Source organism: Salvelinus namaycush, chromosome 23, assembly GCF_016432855.1.
Source record: "Salvelinus namaycush isolate Seneca chromosome 23, SaNama_1.0, whole genome shotgun sequence".
NCBI classification, from domain to species: domain Eukaryota; kingdom Metazoa; phylum Chordata; class Actinopteri; order Salmoniformes; family Salmonidae; genus Salvelinus; species Salvelinus namaycush.
The window spans coordinates 22,400,453-22,423,579 of record NC_052329.1 but is presented as its reverse complement, the minus strand read 5'-3'; the positions used below and the strand labels follow the sequence as shown (position 1 = coordinate 22,423,579).

The 23,127-nt window shown below is 48.3% G+C and overlaps 1 protein-coding gene across 1 annotated transcript in view; it reads left to right on the top strand.

Moving 5' to 3' along the window:
* LOC120018538 (membrane-associated phosphatidylinositol transfer protein 3-like) overlaps window positions 1-23,127 on the top strand; it is a 158,360-nt gene that overhangs the window by 128,555 nt on the left and 6,678 nt on the right. The window contains exons 12-14 of the mRNA XM_038961758.1: window positions 790-978; window positions 1,476-1,624; window positions 11,241-11,357. Of these exons, the coding sequence (XP_038817686.1) occupies window positions 790-978; window positions 1,476-1,624; window positions 11,241-11,357 (455 nt within the window). The remainder of the gene's footprint in view (window positions 1-789; window positions 979-1,475; window positions 1,625-11,240; window positions 11,358-23,127) is intronic.

The following is a 23,127-nucleotide window of genomic DNA, read 5'->3' as shown; positions in this document are numbered from 1 at the left end:
AAATACATTGGGCTCAACATGTCTTGGAAATGACACATTTCCCTTGTAGTCTATCTGTCTCTCTCTTTTCTCTTCATCACTCTTTCTCTTGCTCTCCCTCCCTCCCTCCCTCCCTCCCTCCTTCTTTATTCCAGAGAGGCTCCTGTGAAGTTCAACATAAATGTATAATTAAACAGAAGGAGTGGTCACTTGTCTCTCTAAGAATTATATTATTTATGTGATCTGCTACTACTATGCCATGTCTCTTAGAGACTATCCTTTATTTCCATGTTCTCTGATACAACCATATATATCACAGGGGAAATACAAGTTTCCTCCTTCCATCTACAGGTCTACAGAGGAAATAATGCTTGTACAGTGGGGGGACAAAACAAACACATCCATCCAAACATACAGGGTTAAAGGTGATGAGTAACTAGGTCCATCTGGGCTGTAGTGTAGTTGTTAACAGTTTCCCTCACTGACCTCTCTCTCTCAGCTCCTGGGGTTGGTGTGTTGATTGGTCATCACCATCGGTCACAATCCCTGGATCACTACAAGCCCAACCTAATTACCTGACAATGTGTGTGTCCAAGGCCTTCCTCTGGGACACACAGAACAAGCCAATACCACATACTCTCCTATTAGACCATGTAACAGCATTGATTCACAGAGAACGTTACTAGTTCATTGTTATATAATTGGATTCTCTCTCCCTCTCCCTCTCCCTCTCTCTAACTCTTTCTACCTACCTCTCTCTCTCTCTCTCTCTCTCTCTCTCTCTCCCCCCCTCTCCCTCTCACTCTCTAGCTGACGGTATCCAGAGCCACCCAGAGGTGTTCCTGGAGGCAGAGCCCAGTCCTGGTGCCCCGACCGTGCCCCCTTCCCCTGAAACAGACAGTGGGAGGGGAGGAAGTGGGCGCAGGGCCAGTGTGTCCAGCATGGACAGTGAGACGTCCTTCTGCTCTGTGGGCCGGATGAGTAGTATCATCACCAACAGTGAGTGGGAGAGAGAACAAAAGAGAGACAGGCAGAGAGGGAGAGAAAGGCAAGAGATAGAGGGCACGGGAGAAAGATAGAGAGAGAGAAAGAGGTGGAGAGAGAACAAGAGGGAAAGAGAGAGAAAGATGCATAGAGAGAGAGGGGGGGCATAGAGAGAGAGAGAAGGGGGTGGAGACTGCTCATTAGCAATCAGAACAAAAGGTCACATTCGGGCTACGCTTTGTACATTATTTAATCAATTATCTACAGTGGGTAGATATAGCCAGACTCATGAGACCCAACTTTGCCTCTCCAGATTTTACCTCACATTAACCTACTTCTATTGCTAATCTAATATTGTGGTGGCTAAAAGACCAGATGAATAATACCAATTAGTACCCACAAATCACTTTAAATAACTCCAAGAAAACCTTATCTTGATATGCATGTGTTAATTATCTCCCTTCTGTGTGTTTCTCTCTCTCTCTCTCTCTCTCTCTGCGCGTCTGCCTCAGTTTCCAGTAGCTGGTGGGGCTCTAAGAGGTTGGACTATTCTCTGTACTGTCCAGACGTCCTGACCTCCTTCCCCACTGTGGCACTGCCTCATCTCTTCCATGCCTCCTACTGGGAGTCCACTGATGTAGCTGCGTTTGTGCTCCGACAGGTAACTATATGTATGTGTGTCTGTGTCCTGACTATTGAGACTGGAATTCGGATCTTGTATACTATTATTTGTGCTGTGGATTGTGGTTATGTGTGCTTGCATGCATATGAGCAGCAGGTAGCCTATCTGTTAAAAGATTTGGCCTGTAACCGAAAGGTTGCTGTTTTGAATCCCCGAGCTGACAAGGTGAAAAATCTGTCCATGTGCCCTTGAGCAAGGCACTTGACCCTAATTGCTCCTGTAAGTCACTCTGGATAAGAGCATCTGCTAAATTACTAAAATGTCAAATGTAACTAGGTGTTTGTGTGCGCTTGTATTATGTGTATGTAGGAGGTGTGTGTGCGTCTGCTCGTGGTGTCCTCAGACCCTCACAGAGTGATTAAAACTAGCCAGGGTGTCATTACCTATTAAAACCCATCCTGACCACTGACAGCCTTTTAACTTGGTAATTAGAGAGCAATGAGAAGAGACCAGAGCAGCCACTCAGTACAGTAAGTGTGTAACGGCTGTCAATGTCGTTCTCCTCCTCAGACGAGGAGGAGCATGGATCGGACCAAGATGCGGATTGGTAAGTATTCATGATTTAATGGCAAACCAACAAACACTACAAATTAACAAAACAACAAACGTGACTAACCTGACACAGTCCTGTGTGGCCCAAACGCTGACACAGGAAACAAACACCCACAAAACACAAGTGAAACCCAGGCTGCCTTAGTATGATTCTCAATCAGGGACAACGATAGACACCTGTCTCTGATTGAGAATCATACCAGGCCGAACACAAAATCCCAACATAGAAATAGAAAACATAGACTGCCCACCCAAAACTCACGCCCTGACCAATAAACACATACAAAACAGGTCAGGAACGTGACATAACCCCCCCCTTAAGGTGCGAACTCCGGGCGCACCAGCACAAAGTCTAGGGGAGGGTCTGGGTGGGCATCTGACCACGGTGGTGGCTCAGGCTCTGGGCGAGGTCCCCACCCCACCATAGTCACTCCCCGCTTCCGTATCCCCCTCCCAATGACCACCCTCCAACTAAACCCACCTAAATGAAGGGGCAGCATCGGGATAAGGGGCAGCAGCTCCGGGATAAGGGGCAGCAGCTCCGGGATAAGGGGCAGCAGCTCCGGGCTGAGGGACTCTGGCGGGTCCTGGCTGAGGGACTCTGGCGGGTCCTGGCTGAGGGACTCTGGCGGGTCCTGGCTGAGGGACTCTGGCGGGTCCTGGCTGAGGGACTCTGGCGGGTCCTGGCTGAGGGACTCTGGCGGGTCCTGGCTGGCGGCTGGCTCTGGCGGGTCCTGGCTGGCGGCTGGCTCTGGCGGGTCCTGGCTGGCGGCTGGCTCTGGCGGGTCCTGGCTGGCGGCTGGCTCTGGCGGGTCCTGGCTGGCGGCTGGCTCTGGCGGATCCTGGCTGGCGGCTGGCTCTGGCGGATCCTGGCTGGCGGCTGGCTCTGGCGGATCCTGGCTGGCGGCTGGCTCTGGCGGATCCTGGCTGGCGGCTGGCTCTGGCGGATCCTGGCTGGCGGCTGGCTCTGGCGGATCCTGGCTGGCGGCTGGCTCTGGCGGATCCTGGCTGGCGGCTGGCTCTGGCGGATCCTGGCTGGCGGCTGGCTCTGGCGGATCCTGGCTGGCGGAAGGCTCTGGCGGATCCTGGCTGGCGGAAGGCTCTGGCGGATCCTGGCTGGCTGGCTCCGGCAGCTCCTGACTGGCTGGCAGCTCCTGGCTGGACGGCTCTGGCTGGTCCTGGCTGGACGGCTCTGGCAGGTCCTGGCTGGACGGCTCTGGCAGGTCCTGGCTGGACGGCTCTGGCTGGTCCTGGCTGGACGGCTCTGGCTGGTCCTGGCTGGACGGCTCTGGCTGGTCCTGGCTGGACGGCTCTGGCTGGTCCTGGCTGGACGGCTCTGGCAGGTCCTGGCTGGACGGCTCTGGCAGGTCCTGGCTGGACGGCTCTGGCTGGTCCTGGCTGGACGGCTCTGGCTGGTCCTGGCTGGACGGCTCTGGCTGGTCCTGGCTGGACGGCTCTGGCTGGTCCTGGCTGGACGGCTCTGGCTGGTCCTGGCTGGACGACGGCTCTGCAGGCTCAGTCCAGACGGGCAGTTCATGCGGCGTTGGGCAGACGGGCAGTTCAGGCGCCGCTGGGCAGACAGCCAGCTCTGACCGCTCGGGACAGACGGGCAGCTCTGACAGCTCAGGACAGACGGGCAGTTCTGGGCAGACTGGCAGACCTGTAGGGAGGAGACGGAGAGACAGCCTGGTGCGTGGTATAGGCACTGGCTGCGCTGGAGAGGAGGAAAGCTCTGACAGCGCTGGACAGGTGGGAGCAGCTGGAGAGAGAACCCGGAGAGACAGCCTGGTGCGGGGGGCTGCCACCGGTGGACTGGTACTTGGAGGTGGCACCGGGTATACCGGACCGTGAAGGAGGACACGTGCTCTTGAGCACCGAGCCTGCCCAACCCTACCAGGTTGAATGGTGCCCGTAGCCCTGCCAGTGCGGCGAGGTGGAATAGCCCGCACTGGGCTATGCTGGCGAACCGGGGACACCATCTGTAAGGCTGGTGCCATGTATGCCGGCCCGAGGAGACGCACTGGTGGCCAGATGCGTTGGGCCGGCTTCATGACATCCGGCTCGATGCCCAACCTAGCCCTCCCAGTGCGGCAAGGTGGAATAGCCCGCACTGGGCTAAGCACGCGTACTGGGGACACCGTGCGCTTTACCGCATAACACGGTGTCTGACCAGTACGACGCCCTCTCACTCCACGGTAAGCACGGGGAGTTGGCTCAGGTATCCTACCCAGCTTTGCCACACTCCTCGTGTGCCCCCCCCCCAAGAAATTTTTGGGTCTGACTCTCGGGCTCCCAACCGCGTCGCCGCGCTGCCTCCTCATACCAGCGCCTCTCTGCCTTCGCTGCCTCCAGCTCCGCCTTGGGACGGCGATATTCCCCTGGCTGAGCCCAGGGTCCTTTGCCGTCCAGGATCTCCTCCCATGTCCATTCCTCTTCTCTCCATTGCTTTTGTTCCTGCCGTCCTTCTCCAATCCGCTTGGTCCTGGTTTGGTGGGTGTTTCTGTAACGGCTGTCAATGTCGTTCTCCTCCTCAGACGAGGAGGAGCATGGATCGGACCAAGATGCGGATTGGTAAGTATTCATGATTTAATGGCAAACCAACAAACACTACAAATTAACAAAACAACAAACGTGACTAACCTGACACAGTCCTGTGTGGCCCAAACGCTGACACAGGAAACAAACACCCACAAAACACAAGTGAAACCCAGGCTGCCTTAGTATGATTCTCAATCAGGGACAACGATAGACACCTGTCTCTGATTGAGAATCATACCAGGCCGAACACAAAATCCCAACATAGAAATAGAAAACATAGACTGCCCACCCAAAACTCACGCCCTGACCAATAAACACATACAAAACAAGAGAAAACAGGTCAGGAACGTGACAAAGTGTCTAAAATGGCACCTTATTCCCTATATAGTCCACTACGTCTCTTATGACCAAAAATAACTTCTGGACATCAGGACTGCGATTACTCACCGCGGACTGGCAGAATCCTTTTTTGCCTTTAACGAGTCTGACGAGCCCGACGCGAACGATATACTGCTTTATCGGGAACAGGCCCAGATCCCCGTGATTTGCGTGAAGAGGAGGCAGAGAAAAAGGGGCAGTAGGGCAGTGTCACGTTCCTGACCTGTTTTCTCTTGTTTTGTATGTGTTTATTGGTCAGGGCGTGAGTTTTGGGTGGGCAGTCTATGTTTTCTATTTCTATGTTGGGATTTTGTGTTCGGCCTGGTATGATTCTCAATCAGAGACAGGTGTCTATCGTTGTCCCTGATTGAGAATCATACTAAGGCAGCCTGGGTTTCACTTGTGTTTTGTGGGTGTTTGTTCCTGTGTCAGCGTTTGGGCCACACAGGACTGTGTCAGGTTAGTCACGTTTGTTGTTTTGTTAAATTGTAGTGTTTGTTGGTTTGCCATTAAATCATGAATACTTACCAATCCGCATCTTGGTCCGATCCATGCTCCTCCTCGTCTGAGGAGGAGAACGACATTGACAGCCGTTACAGAAACACCCACCAAACCAGGACCAAGCGGATTGGAGAAGGACGGCAGGAACAAAAGCAATGGAGAGAAGAGGAATGGACATGGGAGGAGATCCTGGACGGCAAAGGACCCTGGGCTCAGCCAGGGGAATATCGCCGTCCCAAGGCGGAGCTGGAGGCAGCGAAGGCAGAGAGGAGCTGGTATGAGGAGGCAGCGCGGCGACGCGGTTGGGAGCCCGAGAGTCAGACCCAAAAATTTCTTGGGGGGGGGGCACACGAGGAGTGTGGCAAAGCCGGGTAGGATACCTGAGCCAACTCCCCGTGCTTACCGTGGAGTGAGAGGGCGTCGTACTGGTCAGACACCGTGTTATGCGGTAAAGCGCACGGTGTCCCCAGTACGCGTGCTTAGCCCAGTGCGGGCTATTCCACCTTGCCGCACTGGGAGGGCTAGGTTGGGCATCGAGCCGGATGTCATGAAGCCGGCCCAACGCATCTGGCCACCAGTGCGTCTCCTCGGGCCGGCATACATGGCACCAGCCTTACAGATGGTGTCCCCGGTTCGCCAGCATAGCCCAGTGCGGGCTATTCCACCTCGCCGCACTGGCAGGGCTACGGGCACCATTCAACCTGGTAGGGTTGGGCAGGCTCGGTGCTCAAGAGCACGTGTCCTCCTTCACGGTCCGGTATACCCGGTGCCACCTCCAAGTACCAGTCCACCGGTGGCAGCCCCCCGCACCAGGCTGTCTCTCCGGGTTCTCTCTCCAGCTGCTCCCACCTGTCCAGCGCTGTCAGAGCTTTCCTCCTCTCCAGCGCAGCCAGTGCCTATACCACGCACCAGGCTGTCTCTCCGTCTCCTCCCTACAGGTCTGCCAGTCTGCCCAGAACTGCCCGTCTGTCCTGAGCTGTCAGAGCTGCCCGTCTGTCCCGAGCGGTCAGAGCTGGCTGTCTGCCCAGCGGCGCCTGAACTGCCCGTCTGCCCAACGCCGCATGAACTACCCGTCTGGACTGAGCCTGCAGAGCCGTCGTCCAGCCAGGACCAGCCAGAGCCGTCCAGCCAGGACCAGCCAGAGCCGTCCAGCCAGGACCAGCCAGAGCCGTCCAGCCAGGACCAGCCAGAGCCGTCCAGCCAGGACCAGCCAGAGCCGTCCAGCCAGGACCTGCCAGAGCCGTCCAGCCAGGACCTGCCAGAGCCGTCCAGCCAGGACCTGCCAGAGCCGTCCAGCCAGGACCAGCCAGAGCCGTCCAGCCAGGAGCTGCCAGCCAGTCAGGAGCTGCCGGAGCCAGCCAGCCAGGATCCGCCAGAGCCTTCCGCCAGCCAGGATCCGCCAGAGCCTTCCGCCAGCCAGGATCCGCCAGAGCCAGCCGCCAGCCAGGATCCGCCAGAGCCAGCCGCCAGCCAGGATCCGCCAGAGCCAGCCGCCAGCCAGGATCCGCCAGAGCCAGCCGCCAGCCAGGATCCGCCAGAGCCAGCCGCCAGCCAGGATCCGCCAGAGCCAGCCGCCAGCCAGGATCCGCCAGAGCCAGCCGCCAGCCAGGATCCGCCAGAGCCAGCCGCCAGCCAGGATCCGCCAGAGCCAGCCGCCAGCCAGGATCCGCCAGAGCCAGCCGTCCAGCCAGGACCCGCCAGAGTCCCTCAGCCAGGACCCGCCAGAGTCCCTCAGCCAGGACCCGCCAGAGTCCCTCAGCCAGGACCCGCCAGAGTCCCTCAGCCAGGACCCGCCAGAGTCCCTCAGCCAGGACCCGCCAGAGTCCCTCAGCCAGGACCCGCCAGAGTCCCTCAGCCAGGACCCGCCAGAGTCCCTCAGCCAGGACCCGCTGCCCCTTATCCCGGAGCTGCTGCCCCTTATCCCGGAGCTGCTGCCCCTTATCCCGGTGCTGCCCCTTCATTTAGGTGGGTTTAGTTGGAGGGTGGTCATTGGGAGGGGGATACGGAAGCGGGGAGTGACTATGGTGGGATGGGGACCTCGCCCAGAGCCTGAGCCACCACCGTGGTCAGATGCCCACCCAGACCCTCTCCTAGACTTTGTGCTGGTGCGCCCGGAGTTCGCACCTTAAGGGGGGGGTTATGTCACGTTCCTGACCTGTTTTCTCTTGTTTTGTATGTGTTTATTGGTCAGGGCGTGAGTTTTGGGTGGGCAGTCTATGTTTTCTATTTCTATGTTGGGATTTTGTGTTCGGCCTGGTATGATTCTCAATCAGAGACAGGTGTCTATCGTTGTCCCTGATTGAGAATCATACTAAGGCAGCCTGGGTTTCACTTGTGTTTTGTGGGTGTTTGTTCCTGTGTCAGCGTTTGGGCCACACAGGACTGTGTCAGGTTAGTCACGTTTGTTGTTTTGTTAAATTGTAGTGTTTGTTGGTTTGCCATTAAATCATGAATACTTACCAATCCGCATCTTGGTCCGATCCATGCTCCTCCTCGTCTGAGGAGGAGAACGACATTGACAGCCGTTACAGGCAGGCTGCCTTCTGAGAATTCGTAGCCGATCGAATAAACCCCTACTTCCTTCCATTCTGCTAGCAAACGTGCAATCTTTGGAGAATAAAATCGATGACCTACGCACAAGATTAAACTACCAACGGAACATTCAAAACTTTAATATCTTATGCTTCACGGAGTCGTGGCTGAACGACGACACTATCAACATACAGCTGGCTGGTTATACTTCCTGTAGCACTAATTCCAAAAAGATTAATAAGAGAGAGAATAAGAGCACCTCCTCCCAGCTGCCCACTGCACTGCGGATAGGAAACACTGTCACCACCGATAAATCTATTTTTCAATTTAAAAAAAATCACGGCTGGCCGTGCTTTCCACCTGGCTACCCCTACCCCGGCCAACACCTCAGCACCCCTGCGGCAACTTGCCCAACCCCCCCCCCCCCTGCTTCTCCTTCACCCAAATCCAAACAGCTGATGTTCTGAAAGAGCTGCAAAATCTGGATCCCTACAATTCAGCTGGGCTAGACAATCTGGACCCTCTCTTTCTAAAATGATCTGCCGAAATTGTTGCAACCCCTATTACTAGCCTGGTCAACCTCTCTTTAGTATCGTCTGAGATCCCCAAAGATTGGAAAGCTGCCGCAGTCATCCCCTTCTTCAAAGGGGGTGACACCTTAGACCCAAACTGTTATAGACCTATATCCATCCTGCCCTGCCTTTCTAAAATCTTCGAAAGCCAAGTTAATAAACAGATCACCGACCATTTCGAATCCCACCGTACCTCAGCCACACTTTAGGTCCTAAACGATATCATAAACCGCCAGACAGTACTGTGCAGCCGTCTTCATTGACCTGGCCAAGGCTTTCGACTCTGTCAATCACCGTATTCTTATCGGCAGACTCAAAAGCCTTCGTTTCTCAAATGACTGCCTCGCCTGGTTCACTAACTACTTCTCAGATAGAGTTCAGTGTGTCAAATTGGAGGGCCTGTTGTCCAGACCTCTTGCAGTCTCTATGGGAGTGCCACAGGGTTCAATTCTCGGGCCGACTCTTTTCTCTGTATACATCAATGATGTCGCTCTTGCTGCGGGTGACTCTTTGATCCACCTCTACGCAGACAACACCATTCTGTATACATCTGGCCCTTCTTTGGACACTGTGTTAACAAACCTCCAAACGAGCTTCAATGGCATACAACACTCCTTCCGTGGCCTCTAACTGCTCTTAGATGCTAGTAAAACTAAATGCATGCTCTTCAACCGATCGCTGCCCGCACCCGCCCGACTAGCATCACTACTCTGGACGGTTCTGACTTAGAATATGTGGACAACTATAAATACCTAGGTGTCTGGCTAGACTGTAAACTCTCCTTTCAGACTCATATTAAGCATCTCTAATCCAAAATTAAATCTAGAATCGGCTTTCTATTTCGCAACAAAGCATCCTTCACTCATGCTGCCAAACATACCCTCGTAAAACTGACTATCCTACCGATCCTTGTCTTCGGCGATGTCATTTACAAAATAGCCTCCAACACTCTACTCAGCAAATTGGATGTAGTCTATCACAGTGCCATCCGATTTGTCACCAAAGCCCCATATACTACCCACCACTGCGACCTGTATGCTCTCGTTGCCTGGTCCTCGCTACATATTCAGCGCCAAACCCACTGGCTCCAGGTCATCTATAAGTCTTTGCTAGGTAAAGCTCCACCTTATCTCAGCTCACTGGTCACCATAGCAACACCCACCCGTAGCACGCACTCCAGCAGGTATATTTCACTGGTCATCCCCAAAGCGAACACCACATTTGTCCGCCTTTCCTTCCAGTTCTCTGCTGCCAATGACTGGAACAAATTGCAAAAATCACTGAAGTTGGAGACCTATATCTCCCTCACTAACTTAAAGCGTCAGCTGTCAGAGCAGCTTCTGCAGCTGTACACAGCCCATCTTTAAATAGCCCATCCAACTACCTACCTCATCCCCATATTTGTTTTTGTCTTTCTGCTCTTTTGCACACCAGTATTTCTACTGGCACATCCTCATCTGCACAGCTATCACTCCAGTGTTAATTGCTAAATTGTAATTACTTTGCCACTATGGCCTATTTATTGCCTTACCTCCTTACTTCATTTGCACACACTGTATACATATTTTTCTATTGTGTTATTGACTGTACGTTTGTTTATCCCATGTGTAACTCTGTGTTGTTTTTGTCGCACTGCTTTGCTTTATCTTGGCCAGGTCGCAGTTGTAAATGAGAACTTGTTCTCAAATGGCCTACCTGGTTAAATAAAGGTTAAAAAAAATAAAAAATGGTTCGCACAAACTTACTCCCAGTGGTTCACACAAACTTACTCCCAGTGGTTCACACAAACTTACTCCCAGTGGTTCACACAAACTTACTCCCAGTGGTTCACACAAACTTACTCCCAGTGGTTCACACAAACTTACTCCCAGTGGTTCACACAAACTTACTGCCCTTTTCATTTACTTACTGTACCATACTTAACGCCTAGTCAAGTTTGAATTAAGTAAAATCAATGACCTATTCTTATCATTGCTGTGTAATAAGAGGTTGAACCTTAAACTAGGATCTCGTTAATGCAGTCATGGAGTTAAACTCCTTCTCTCATTGCGACCTGTCCTGTCCTCTCCTCTCCTCTTTGAAAACACATCATTAGCCTGGCTGTTTCATTAGCCTGGCAGCACATTGATTAGGCTAAAGACAGGTTATTTTCTCTCAACTTCTGAGATGAAATGTACATGTGGTCCACTTCATAACGAATCATCCAAAGGCTAGCCTGTTAATAAGCCTGAATCTTCCTCTTGACAAATGAGCTCCTATTAGCAGCTGTGACAGTGTACGACTAAAGATAATGACAGTCCTAGTTTCATTCTCTGTCCAGTGTGTTCGAGCACCAGAGGATGAATATTCCATGTAATTGTTTTGTCTAGTGTATGTATGCCACTCCACTGAGAAATGTGCATCAGGTGCCTAAATGTAGACTAGGGATTCTGTTTGAGAAGTGCCATCATACTGAGTGGACTAAGCAGGCGGTGGATTAGTGAACCGTGTGTGTGTGTCCATGCTTGTGTGTGTTCATGCAGCTCATGCGATGCGACAGTGTGAAGACCCAGGAAGCTGACAGCAAGGACTCAGCCCCCTTCTCTCCATCTAGCCCACGGGAGAAGTGGCTTCGCAGGAGGACGCCTGTCAAACTGAGGGTGAGGAAACCAAGATGAGTTATTCATGGAAGATAAAGGACAGTTCAGTAGGAAGTGTCAATATCACCTTTATCCCCACACTGGATTCAATGGCTATGTCCTAAATGGCACCCTATTCACTATATAGTGTACAGTACTACTTTTGACCTGGGATAAAATAAGTGCACTATATAGAGAATAGGGTGCCATTTCAAATCAAATCAAACTTTATTTGTCACATGCACTGAATACGACAGGTGTAGACTTTACTGTGAAATGCTTACTTACAAGCCCTTAACCAACAGTGCAGTTCAAGTAATAGAGTTAAGAAAATATTTACTAAATAAACTAAAGTTGAAAAAATCTAATCAAATTAAAAAGTAACAGAAGATTACCTAACAATAACGAGGCTATATACGGGGGTACCGGTACCGAGTCGGGTGTACAGGTTAGTCGAGGTAATTTGTAAAGTGACTATGCATAGATATTAAACAGCGAGCAGCAGCAGTGTAAAAACAAAGGGGGAGGGGATCAATGTAAATAGTCCGGGTGGCCATTTGATTAATTATTCTGTTGTCTTATGGCTTGGGGGTAGAAGCTGTTAAGGAGCCTTATGGTCCTAGACTTGGCACTCCGGTACCGCTTGCCATGCGGTAGCAGAGAGAACAGTCTATGACTTGGGTGACTGGAGTCTTTGACAATTTTTATGGCCTTCCTCTGACACCGCCTAGTACAGGGGTGGGCAACTCCAGTCCTCAAGGGCCTGATTGGTGTCACACTTTTTCTCCATCCCTACCAAACACAGCCGGTTAATCAAATTGCATTCTAAACTGAAGATCATGATTCGGTGATTATTGGAGTCAGGTGTGTTAGGTGTCACAGTTTTGCCCCAGCTATCAGGCCCTCGAGGACTGGAATTTCCCACCCCTGGCCTTGTATATAGGTCCTGGATGTCAGGAAGTTTGGCCCCAGTGATGTACTGGGCTGTACGCGCTACCCTCTATTGCGCCTTACGGTCAGAGGTCGAGCAGTTGCCATACCAGGTGGTGATGCTCTCGATGGTGCAGCTGTATAACCTTTTGAGGATCTGGGGACCCATGCCAAATCTTTGTCTCCTGAGGGGGAAAAGGTGTTGTCGTGCCCTCTTCACAATTGTCTTGGTGTGTTTGGACCATGATAGTTTGTTGGTGATGTGGACACCAAGGAACTTGAAACTCACGACCCGCTCCAATTCAGCCCCATCGATGTTAGTGGGGGCCTGTTCGGCCCTCCTTTTCCTATAGTCCACGATCAGCTCCTTTGTCTTGCTCACATTGAGGGAGAGGTTGTTGTCCTGGCACCACACGGCCAGGTCTCTGACCCTCTTCCCTTTAGGCTCTCTCATCGTTGTCGGTCATCAGGCCTACCACTGTTGTGTCGTCAGCAAACTTAATGATGGTGTTGGAGTCGTGGTTGGCCACGCAGTCGTGGGTGAACAGGGAGTGCAGGAGGAGACTAAGCATGCACCCCTGAGGGGCCCCAGTGTTGAGGATCAGCACGACAGATGTGTTGTTGCCTACCTTTACCACCTTGGGGCGGCCTGTCAGGAAGTCCAGGATCCAGTTGCAGAGGGAGGTGTTTAGTCCCAGGGTCCTTAGCTTAGTGATGAGCTTCGTGGGTACTATGGGGTTGAACGCTGAGCTGTAGTCAATGAACAGTATTCTCACATAGGTGTTCCTTTTGTCCAGGTGGGAAAGGGAAGTAGGGTATGCGATTGAGATTGCGTCACCTGTGGATCTGTTGGGGCAGTATGCGAATTGGAGTGGGTTTAGGGTTTCCGGCATGATGGTGTTGATGTGAGTCATGACCAGCCTTTCAAAGCACTTCATGGCTAACGTGAGTGCTACGGGGTGGTAATTATTAAGGCAGGTTACTTTCGCTTTCTTGGGCACAAGGACTATAGTGGTCTGTTTGAAAGTATTACAGACTTGGTCAGGGAGAGTTTGAAAATGTCAGTGAAGACACTTGCCAGTTGGTCCGCGCATACTTTGAGTACACGTCCTGGTAATGCATCTGGCCCCGCGGCTTTGTGAATGTTGACCTGCTTAGAGGATTTGCTCACATTGGCTACGGAGAACGTGATCACGCAGTCGTCCAGAACAGCTGGTGCTCTCATGCGTGCTTCAGTGTTGCTTGCCACGAAGCGAGCATCAAAGGCATTTAGCTCATCTGGTAGGCTCGCGTCACTGAGCAGCTCGCCGCTGGGTTTCCCTTTGTAGTCTGTAATAGTTTTCAAACCCTGCCACATTCAATGAGCGTCAGAGTTGTTGTAGTAGGATTCAACTTTAGTCCTGTATTGACGCTTTGCCTGTTTGATGGTTCATCACAGGGCATAGCGGGATTTCTTATAAGTGTCCGAATTAGTGTCCCGCTCCTTGAAAGCGGCAGCTCTACCCTTTAGCTCAGTGCGGATGTTGCCTGTAATCCATGGCTTCTGGTTGGGGTATGTACGTATGGTCACTGTGGGGACGACGTCATTGTTGCACTTATTGATGAAGCCAGAGACTGATGTGGTGTACTCTTCAATGCCATCGGAAGAATCACGGAACATATTCCAGTCTGTGCTAGCAAAACAGTCCTGTGGCTTAGCATCTGCGTCACCTGACCAGGAATCAGGAGGATATAATTATGGTCAGATTTGCCAAATAGAGGGTGAGGGAGAGCTTTGTACGCGTCTCTGTGTGTGGGGTAAAGGTGGTCTAGATTTTTTTCCCCTCTGGTTGCACTTTTAACATGCTGGTAGAAATGAGGTAAAACGGATTTAAGTTTCCCTGCATTAAAGTCCTCGGCCTCTAGGAGTGCCACTTCTGGATGAGCAGTTTCTTGTTTGCTTATGGCCTTATACAGCTCGTTGAGTGTGTTCTTAGTCCCAGCATCGGTTTGTGGTGGTAAATAATATAGATGAGAACTCTCTTGGTAGATAGTGTGGTCTACAGCTTATCATAAGGTACTCTACCTCAGGCGAGCAATATCTTGAGACTTCTTTAATATTAGACATTGCACACCAGCTGTTATTGACAAATAGACACACTCCCCCACCCCTGGTCTTACCAGACGTAGCTGCTCTGTCCTGCCGATGCATGGAGAAGCCAGCCAGTTCTATATTATCCATGTTGTCGTTTAGCCAAGTCTCGTGAAACATAAGATATTCCAGTTTTTAATGTCCCGTTGGTAGGATAGTCTTAATCGTAGATCGTCCAGTTTGTTTTCCAATGATTGCACGTTGGCCAATAATACAGAGGGTAGTGGTGGTTTACCTACTCGTCTGCGAATTCTTACAAGGCACCGCCCTCCTCTCCATTTTTCTCTGTCTTTTCTTCACGCGGATGACAGGGATTTTGGCCGTGTCTCGACAAAGCAGTACATCCTTTGCGTCGGACTCGTTACATGTATTTTTTTTGTCCAGTTCACGGTGAGTTATCGCCGTTCTGATGTCCAGAAGCTCTTTTCTGTCATAAGAGACGGTAGCAGCAACATTATGTACAAAATGAGTTACAAACAATATGAAAAAACGAACAAAATAGCACAGTTGGTTAGGTGCCCATAAAACGGCAGCCATCCCTCCTGCGCCTTTATCAATATATGGACAGACCCTACTCTATGTACTGGAGAAAGACACAGATTATATTCTGTTCAATCCCTGTATGAAGAAATTCCAATAAATGTTTAATAATCTTTAGCTGAAATCTGCTTGAGACTTTCAAACGTTTTCTAATTGAATCTCAGTCAGAAACAAAGGGATAAGGACGTGTGCGCATACACACACACACACACACACACACACACACACACACACACACACACACACACACACACACACACACACACACACACACACACACACACACACACACACACACACACACACACACAGTTACACAAGCACTCTTACCATCAGCGTCACACATCTTTTCACAGTTTTAATCATTTCTGCCTCAATAGCATTGGTCTCTTTTAGTTGAACCAAGAAATACACCAACACTGAATGGGCGAAGAGCTTCTGCAATCTTGTGAAATTGTTGCTTGTGTGTCAGTGTGTGGGCTGAGTCCTGAATGTCAGAAAAAAGATGCTAGCACAACACCACAATTAACTGATACTCCAGCATAAAAGACAATATGACTACTGCCAGGCTGAAAAGTCAGCCCAGTCTATTTCTGAGCCATCTTTTATTCACAGTATATTCAAAGGAAATAATGAATTAACAATGGGCTTTTGTCCAGTTATATTATGTACTGCGTGGCCAACTGGAACATATCTACATTTAAGGAAACCGGCCATAGGTTTTATTTTTGGACTGTGTCTTACATGCTCTGCTCCAGCCTCCAAGCCTGTGATCTGTCTCTTGTGTAAGTGGTAGATGAGAGACAGCTGGAGGAGAAGCAGCTTGGAGAATATGACCTGAATATGATATCTGGTATAGCTGTATTGCTATACACTCTCCTGGTGCCCTGTATAGACTTTATCTGGGCTCTGCCAGCTCATCCAGGGGATAGTGATACCATTCAGAGGGCCCTGCCTGGTGTCAGTGATGCTGTGACTTCAGTTCACTCTCCTAGTAAGGGGCTCTTTGTCACTGATGGATTGGGGCCACCGCTGTCTGTGCTCTTTCCTGAGCACCATTGTGACCAGTAAAACGGGGCTCTGCCTCTCCAAAGTTCTCCATCTCCTCCTCTCAGTGTGTGTTGGAGGGCAAGGTGAACTCACCACTCACCCAGTGTGATAGTGATATGTTCTGCTATTTTCCCATAAGACAGGCATTCATGCAGAGAGATTCAGCAGTGACCTGTAGCAGAGGAATGTGGTTACTGGCCTGATATTGGCCTTTCAGCCTGTTCACAGCAGTAGACAGTGCTGCAAATGTGCCAGTGTGTAAAACTCTGTGTGTGTGTGTGTGTGTGTGTGTGTGTGTGTGTGTGTGTGTGTGTGTGTGTGTGTGTGTGTGTGTGTGTGTGTGTGTGTGTGTGTGTGTGTGTGTGTGTGTGTGTGTGTGTGTGTGTGTGTGTGTGTGTGTGTGTGTGTGTGGATTAATTATTGACAAACTTAATCTGTTTACCTGCTTCATTAGATGACAATAACTGGAGTCCCAATATTCATGATACAGAGACTAACACATCACATCAGTCTACAACATTGGTTAGTGTGCTCAAACTAGGCTCATGGAGCTATGTTTTAAGAGTATTATGTAGCCTTTATACAGTTCTGCTGCATATGATGTGGTAGTTTATGTACAATAAACAATGTACCATTTGGTAACACTGCGTATTTCTGTGACATCGAATATGCTCAGAAATGCCCCAAAAAGCATAATAGGTTTCATTAGATACTTAGGCCTCTATTTACGGCTTGCGTTAAGAGCGCCCCCTTAACGGCAGTTTTAACTTGTAAAAGCCAGCACTCTGCTATTTTCCAACTCTGGTGCTGTTGGTTATGACATCAATTTTGTCAGTGGAAGCGCACAGTAGCCTAATCAGTAGCCTATGACCAATGTTTTATTATTTCACGAGCAGCATAACAGTCAACAGGCATTCCTTTCTTTATATTGGACATCCATGCAGGTTGTTCTTCATTAGTCATATGTGCAATACTCATTGAATGAAAGGTTTTAGTGACTGTAGGAAGTCTGTTAAGGAACATAAAGTTATCACAATAGACTTGCTTATTGTTTTTCCTTTATCATTTTGTAAAAAAATTGCATCTTCCATTTTCATCTGTTGGACTGAACTGTCAAATTTCGGGAATTCCGATTACTGTCCTTGGTGCTGTATCCACTTGTAGCCTAGGCTATTTGCCTGTTTGTTTGTTTACCTTTCACGTGGCAAAGTCACTAACAAGCCATATCAATGGCGATGGTAGGCTTATCTCATTATAACATTTGGGCAATGTCCAATTGTCCATGGCTCGAACATGCAGTGCGTTTTCGAAGAGTGAATGCAATGTGTGTAGTGGAATATTTCCATGTTGAAGTCAATAACAAAAGTAGATAGGCTACATGTTTGTTATAACTAGGCCTATTATAGGATTACTGTATACTATTTAATAAACTATCTTCAATGGATAAGACAAACATCCATGCCTCCTGCCAAAGAGCCCTTAGGCCTACACCACCATTCAAAAGTTTGGGGTCACTTAGAAATGTCCTTGTTTTTGAAAGAAAAGCAAATGTTTTGTCCATTAAAATAACATCAAATTGATCAGAACAGTGTAGACATTGTTACTGTTGTAAATTACTATTTTAGCTGGAAGCGGCAGATTTTTTATGGATTATCTACATAGGCGTACAGAGGCCCATTTTCAGAAACCATCACGCCTGTGTTCCAATTGCACGTTGTGCTAGCTAATCCAAGTTTATCATTTAAAAAGGCTCATTGATCATTAGAAAACCCTTTTGCAATTATGCAATTATTTGCAATTATGTTTCAGCACAGCTGAAAACTATTGTCCTGATTAAAGAAGCAATCAAACTGGCCTTCTTTAGACTTGTTGAGTATCTGGAGCATCAGCATTTGTGGGTTCGATTACAGGCTCAAAATGGCCAGAAACAAAGGACTTTATTATGAAATTCGTCAGTCTATTCTTGTTCTGAGAAATGAAGGCTATTCCATGCAAGAAATTTTCAAGAAACTGAAGATCTCATACAACGCTGTGTACTACTCCCTTCACAGAAAAGCGCAAACTGGCTCTAATCAGAACAGAAAGAGGAGTGGGAGGCCCCAGTGCACAACTGAGCAAGAGGACAAGTACATTAGAGTGTCTAGTTTGAGAAACAGACGCCTCACAAGTCCTCAACTGGCAGCTTCATTAAATAGTACCCGCAAAACACCAATCTCAACGTCAACAGTGAAAAGGCGACTCTGGGATGCTGGCCTTCTAGGCAGAGTTGCATAGAAAAAGCCATATATCAGACTGGCCAATAAAAATAAAAGATTAAGATGGGCAAAATAACACAAACACTGGACAGAGGAACTCTGCCTAGAAGGCCAGCATCCCAGAGTCGCCTCTTCACTGTTGACTTGGATTAGCTAACACAACGTGCCATTGGAACACAGGACTGATGGTTGCTGATAATGGCCTCTGTACGCCTATGTAGATATTCCATAAAGAATCAGCCGTTTCCAGCTACAATAGTCATTTACAACATTAACAATGTCTACACTGTACTTCAGATCAATTTGATATTATTTAAATGGGAAACAAATGTGCTTTTCTTTCAAAAACAAGGACATTTCTAAGTGACCCCAAACTTTTGAATGGTAGTGTATGTGTGCACACATTACCTTATGCTCATGTAACGAGAGATGTGATTTATGATGCTTCTGACCCGATCATATTTAGAAATAATTGTTGTTTTAAAAAACAGATTGATTGTTTTCCGTTTAATTTGATAAAAAATCAAACTTACTAGAAAGATTCACCATCCATGGGTTTATGTTGAGAAAACGTTCATGGCTCGAATGCAATGTAATTTCATCTGCAAATAAATGCAAATCTGATCTGTAAGATGGTTTCATGATGTTTATAAAACATTACAATTGGGAGCAGTGTAACATTACATTCCCTCTTTCTCTTTATATTGGATCTTTATCCAGCTCCTGTGAAAAGTTTGGATGTGCGTAAAACCCATATTCTAAATTGCCTTGTCTGTATTATAAGCCCACGAGGAGCAATTATGGTGCATGTAACTTTATTTAAACATAGCCTATTTAAAACAAGTTGTTTCTTGTTTTTTTAAAATTTGAATTATACTCTTTTTAGGCCTTATCAAAAGCCTAGTGAATTTAATCTTGCTTATGAATTACGTGTGGCATGTCCATGTCCAGACTGCAATTTACAGTAGGCCTTTATATCAGTGTGCATGCTATAACCTATGTTTAATAGTGTCATTCCATATTGAAGAAATGCAATTAGAACATGTGGAATACAAACATATTCAACATATTTAGCAAATATGGGGCAGGCTATTTAAGGAACTAGGCTATAGCAGACTAACATTCAATCAATCAATCAAATGTATTTATAAAGCCCTTCTTACATCAGCTGATATCTCAAAGTGCTGTACAGAACCCAGCCTAAAGCCCCAAACAGCAAGCAATGCAGGTGTAGAAGCACGGTGTCTAGGAAAAACTCCCTACAAAGGCCAGAACCTAGGAAGAAACCTATAGAGGAACCAGGCTATGAGGGGTGGCCAGTCCTCTTCTGGCTGTACCGGATGGAGATTATAACAGAACATGGCCAAGATGTTCAAACGTTCATAGATGACCAGCAGGGTCAAATAATAATAATCATAGTGGTTGTAGAGGGTGCAACAGGTCAGCACCTCAGGAGTAAATGTCAGTTGGCTTTTCATAGCTGATCATTCAGAGTATCTCTACCGCTCCTGCTGTCTCTAGAGAGTTGAAAACAGCAGGTCTGGGACAGGTAGCACATCCGGTGAACAGGTCTGGGTTCCATATCCGCAGGCAGAACAGTTGAAACTGGAGCAGCAGCATGACCAGGTGGACTGGGGACAGCAAGGAGTCAACAGGCCATGTAGTCCTGAGGCATGGTCCTAGGGCTCAGGTCCCCGGGGAGAAAAAAAAAAAAGAGAGAGAGAGAGAGAGAGAGAGAGAGAGAGAGAGAGAGAGAGAGAGAGAGAGAGAGAGAGAGAGAGAGAGAGAGAGAGAGAGAGAGAGAGAGAGAGAGAGAGAGAGAGAGAGAGAGAGAGAGAGAGAGAGAGAGAGAGAGAGAGAGAGAGAGAGAGAGAGAGAGAGAGAGAGAGAGAGAGAGAGAATTAGAGGGAGCATACTTAAATTCACACAGGACACTGGATGAGACATGAGAAATACTCCAGATATACTAGACCCCCTAACACATAAACTACTGCAGCATAAATACTGGAGGCTGAGACAGGAGGGGTCGGGAGACACTGTGGCCCCGTCCGACGATACCCCCGGACAGAGCCAAACAGGCAGGATATAACCCTACCCACTTTGCCAAAGCACAGCCCCCACACCACTAGAGGGATATCTTCAACCACAAACGTACCATCCTGAGACAAGGCCGAGTATAGCCCATGAAGGAAAGATAGGTAGGACCAAGCCCATGTAATGCTTTGTAGGTTAACAGTAAAACCTTGAAATCAGCCCTTGCCTTAACAGGAAGCAAGTGTAGAGAGGCTAGCACTGGAGTAATATGATCAAATTTTTTGGTTCTAGTCAAGATTCTAGCAGCCGTGTTTAGCACTAACTGAAGTTTATTTAGTGCTTTATCCGGGTAGCTGGAAAGTAGAGCATTGCAGTAGTCTAACCTAGAAGTGACAAAAGCATGGATACATTTTTCTGCGTCATTTTTGGACAGAAAGTTTCAGATTTTTGCAATGTTACGTAGATGGAAAAAAGCTGTCCTTGAAACAGTCTTGATATGTTCGTCAAATGAGAGACCAGGGTCCAGAATAACGCCGAGGTCCTTTACAGTTTTATTTGAGACGACTGTACATCCATCAAGATTAATTGTCAGATTCAACAGAAGATCTCTTTGTTTCTTGGGACCTAGAACTAGGATCTCTGTTTTGTCCGAGTTTAAAAGTAGAACATTTGCCACCATCCACTTCCTTATGTCTGAAACACAGGCTTACAGGGAGGGCAATTTTGGGGCTTCACCATGTTTCATCGAAATGCACAGCTGTGTGTCGTCCGCATAGCAGTGAAAGTTAACATTATGTTTCCGAATGACATCACCAAGAGGTAAAATATATAGTGAAAACAATAGTGGTCCTAAAACGGAGCCTTGAGGAACACCGAAATTTACAGTTGATTTGTCAGAGGACAAACCATCCACAGAGACAAACTGATATCTTTCCAAAAGATAAGATCTGAACCAGGCCAGAACTTGTCCGTATAGACCAATTTGGGTTTCCAATCTCTCCAAAAGAATGTGGTGATCGCTGGTATCAAAAGCAGCACTACAGTCGTGGCCAAAAGTTTTGAGAATGACACAAATATTAATTTTCACAAAGCCTGCTGCCTCAACTTGTATGATGGCAATTTGCATATACTCCAGAATGTTATGAAGAGTGATCAGATGAATTGCAATTAATTGCAAAGTCCCTCTTTGCCATGCAAATGAACTGAATCCCCCAAAAACATTTCCACTGCATTTCAGACCTGCCACAAAAGGACCAGCTGACATCATGTCAGTGATTCTCTCGTTAACACAGGTGTGAGTGTTGTCGAGGACAAGGCTGGAGATCACTCTGTCATGCTGATTGATTTCGAATAACAGACTGGAAGCTTCAAAAGGAGGGTGGTGCTTGGAATCATTGTTCTTCCTCTGTCAACCATGGTTACCTGCAAGGAAACACGTGCCGTCATCATTGCTTTGAACAAAAAGGGCTTCACAGGCAAGGATATTGCTGCCAGTAAGATTGCACCTAAATCAACCAATTATCAGATCATCAAGAACTTCAATGAGAGCGGTTCAACTGTAGTGAAGAAGGCTTCAGGGCGCCCAAGAAAGTCCAGCAAGTGCCAGGACCGTCTCCTAAGTTGATTCAGCTGCGGGATCGGGGCACCACCAGTACAGCGCTTGCTCAGGAATGGAAGCAGGCAGGTGTGAGTGCATCTGCACGCACAGTAAGGCGAAGACTTTTGGAGGATGGCCTGGTGTCAAGAAGGGCAGCAAAGAAGCCACTTCTCTCCAGGAAAAACATCAGGGACAGACTGATATTCTGCAAAAGGTACAGGGATTGGACTGCTGAGGACTGGGGTCAAGTCATTTTCTCTGATGAATCCTCTTTCTGATTGTTTGGGGCATCTGAAAAAAAGCTTGTCCGGAGAAGACAAGGTGAGCGCTACCATCAGTCCTGTGTCATGCCAACAGTAAAGCATCCTGAGACCATTCATGTGTGGGATTGCTTCTCAGCCAAATAGGTGGGCTCACTCACAATTTTGCCTAAGAACACAGCTAAGAGAGCAACTTCTCCCAACCATCCAGGAAACAGTTTGGTGATGAACAATGCCTTTTCCAGCATGATGGAGCACCTTGCCATAAGGCAAAAGTGATAACTAAGTGGCTCGGGGAACAAAACATCTATATTTTGGGTCCATGGCCAGGAAACTCCCCAGACCTTAATCCCATTGAGAACTTGTGGTCAATCCTCAAGAGGTGGGTGGACAAACAAAAACCCACAAATTCTGACAAACTCCAAGCATTGATTATGCAAGAATGGGCTGCCATCAGTCAGGATGTGGCCCAGAAGTTAATTGACAGCATGCCAGGGCGGATTACAGAGGTCTTGAAAAAGAAGGGTCAACACTGCAAATATTGACTCTTTGCATCAACTTCATGTAATTGTCAATAAAAGCCTTGTATGCTTGTAATTATACTTCAGTATTCCATAGTAACATCTGACAAAAATATCTAAAGACCCTGAAGCAGCAAACTTTGTGGAAATTAATATTTGTGTCATTCTCAAAACATTTGACGACGACTGTAAGGTCTAGTAGCACGAGGACAGATGCAGAGCCTCGGTCTGACGCCATTAAAAGGTAATTTACCACCTTCACAAGTGCAGTCTCAGTGCTATGATGGGGTCTAAAACCAGACTGAAGTGTTTCGTATACATTGTTTGTCTTCAGGAAGGCAGTGAGTTGCTGCGCAACAGCTTTTTCTAAATGTTTTCTAAAATTGTTGATAGGAATGGGAGATTCGATATAGGCCGATAGTTTTTTATATTTTCTGTGTCAAGGTTTGGCTTTTTCAAGAGAGGCTTTATTA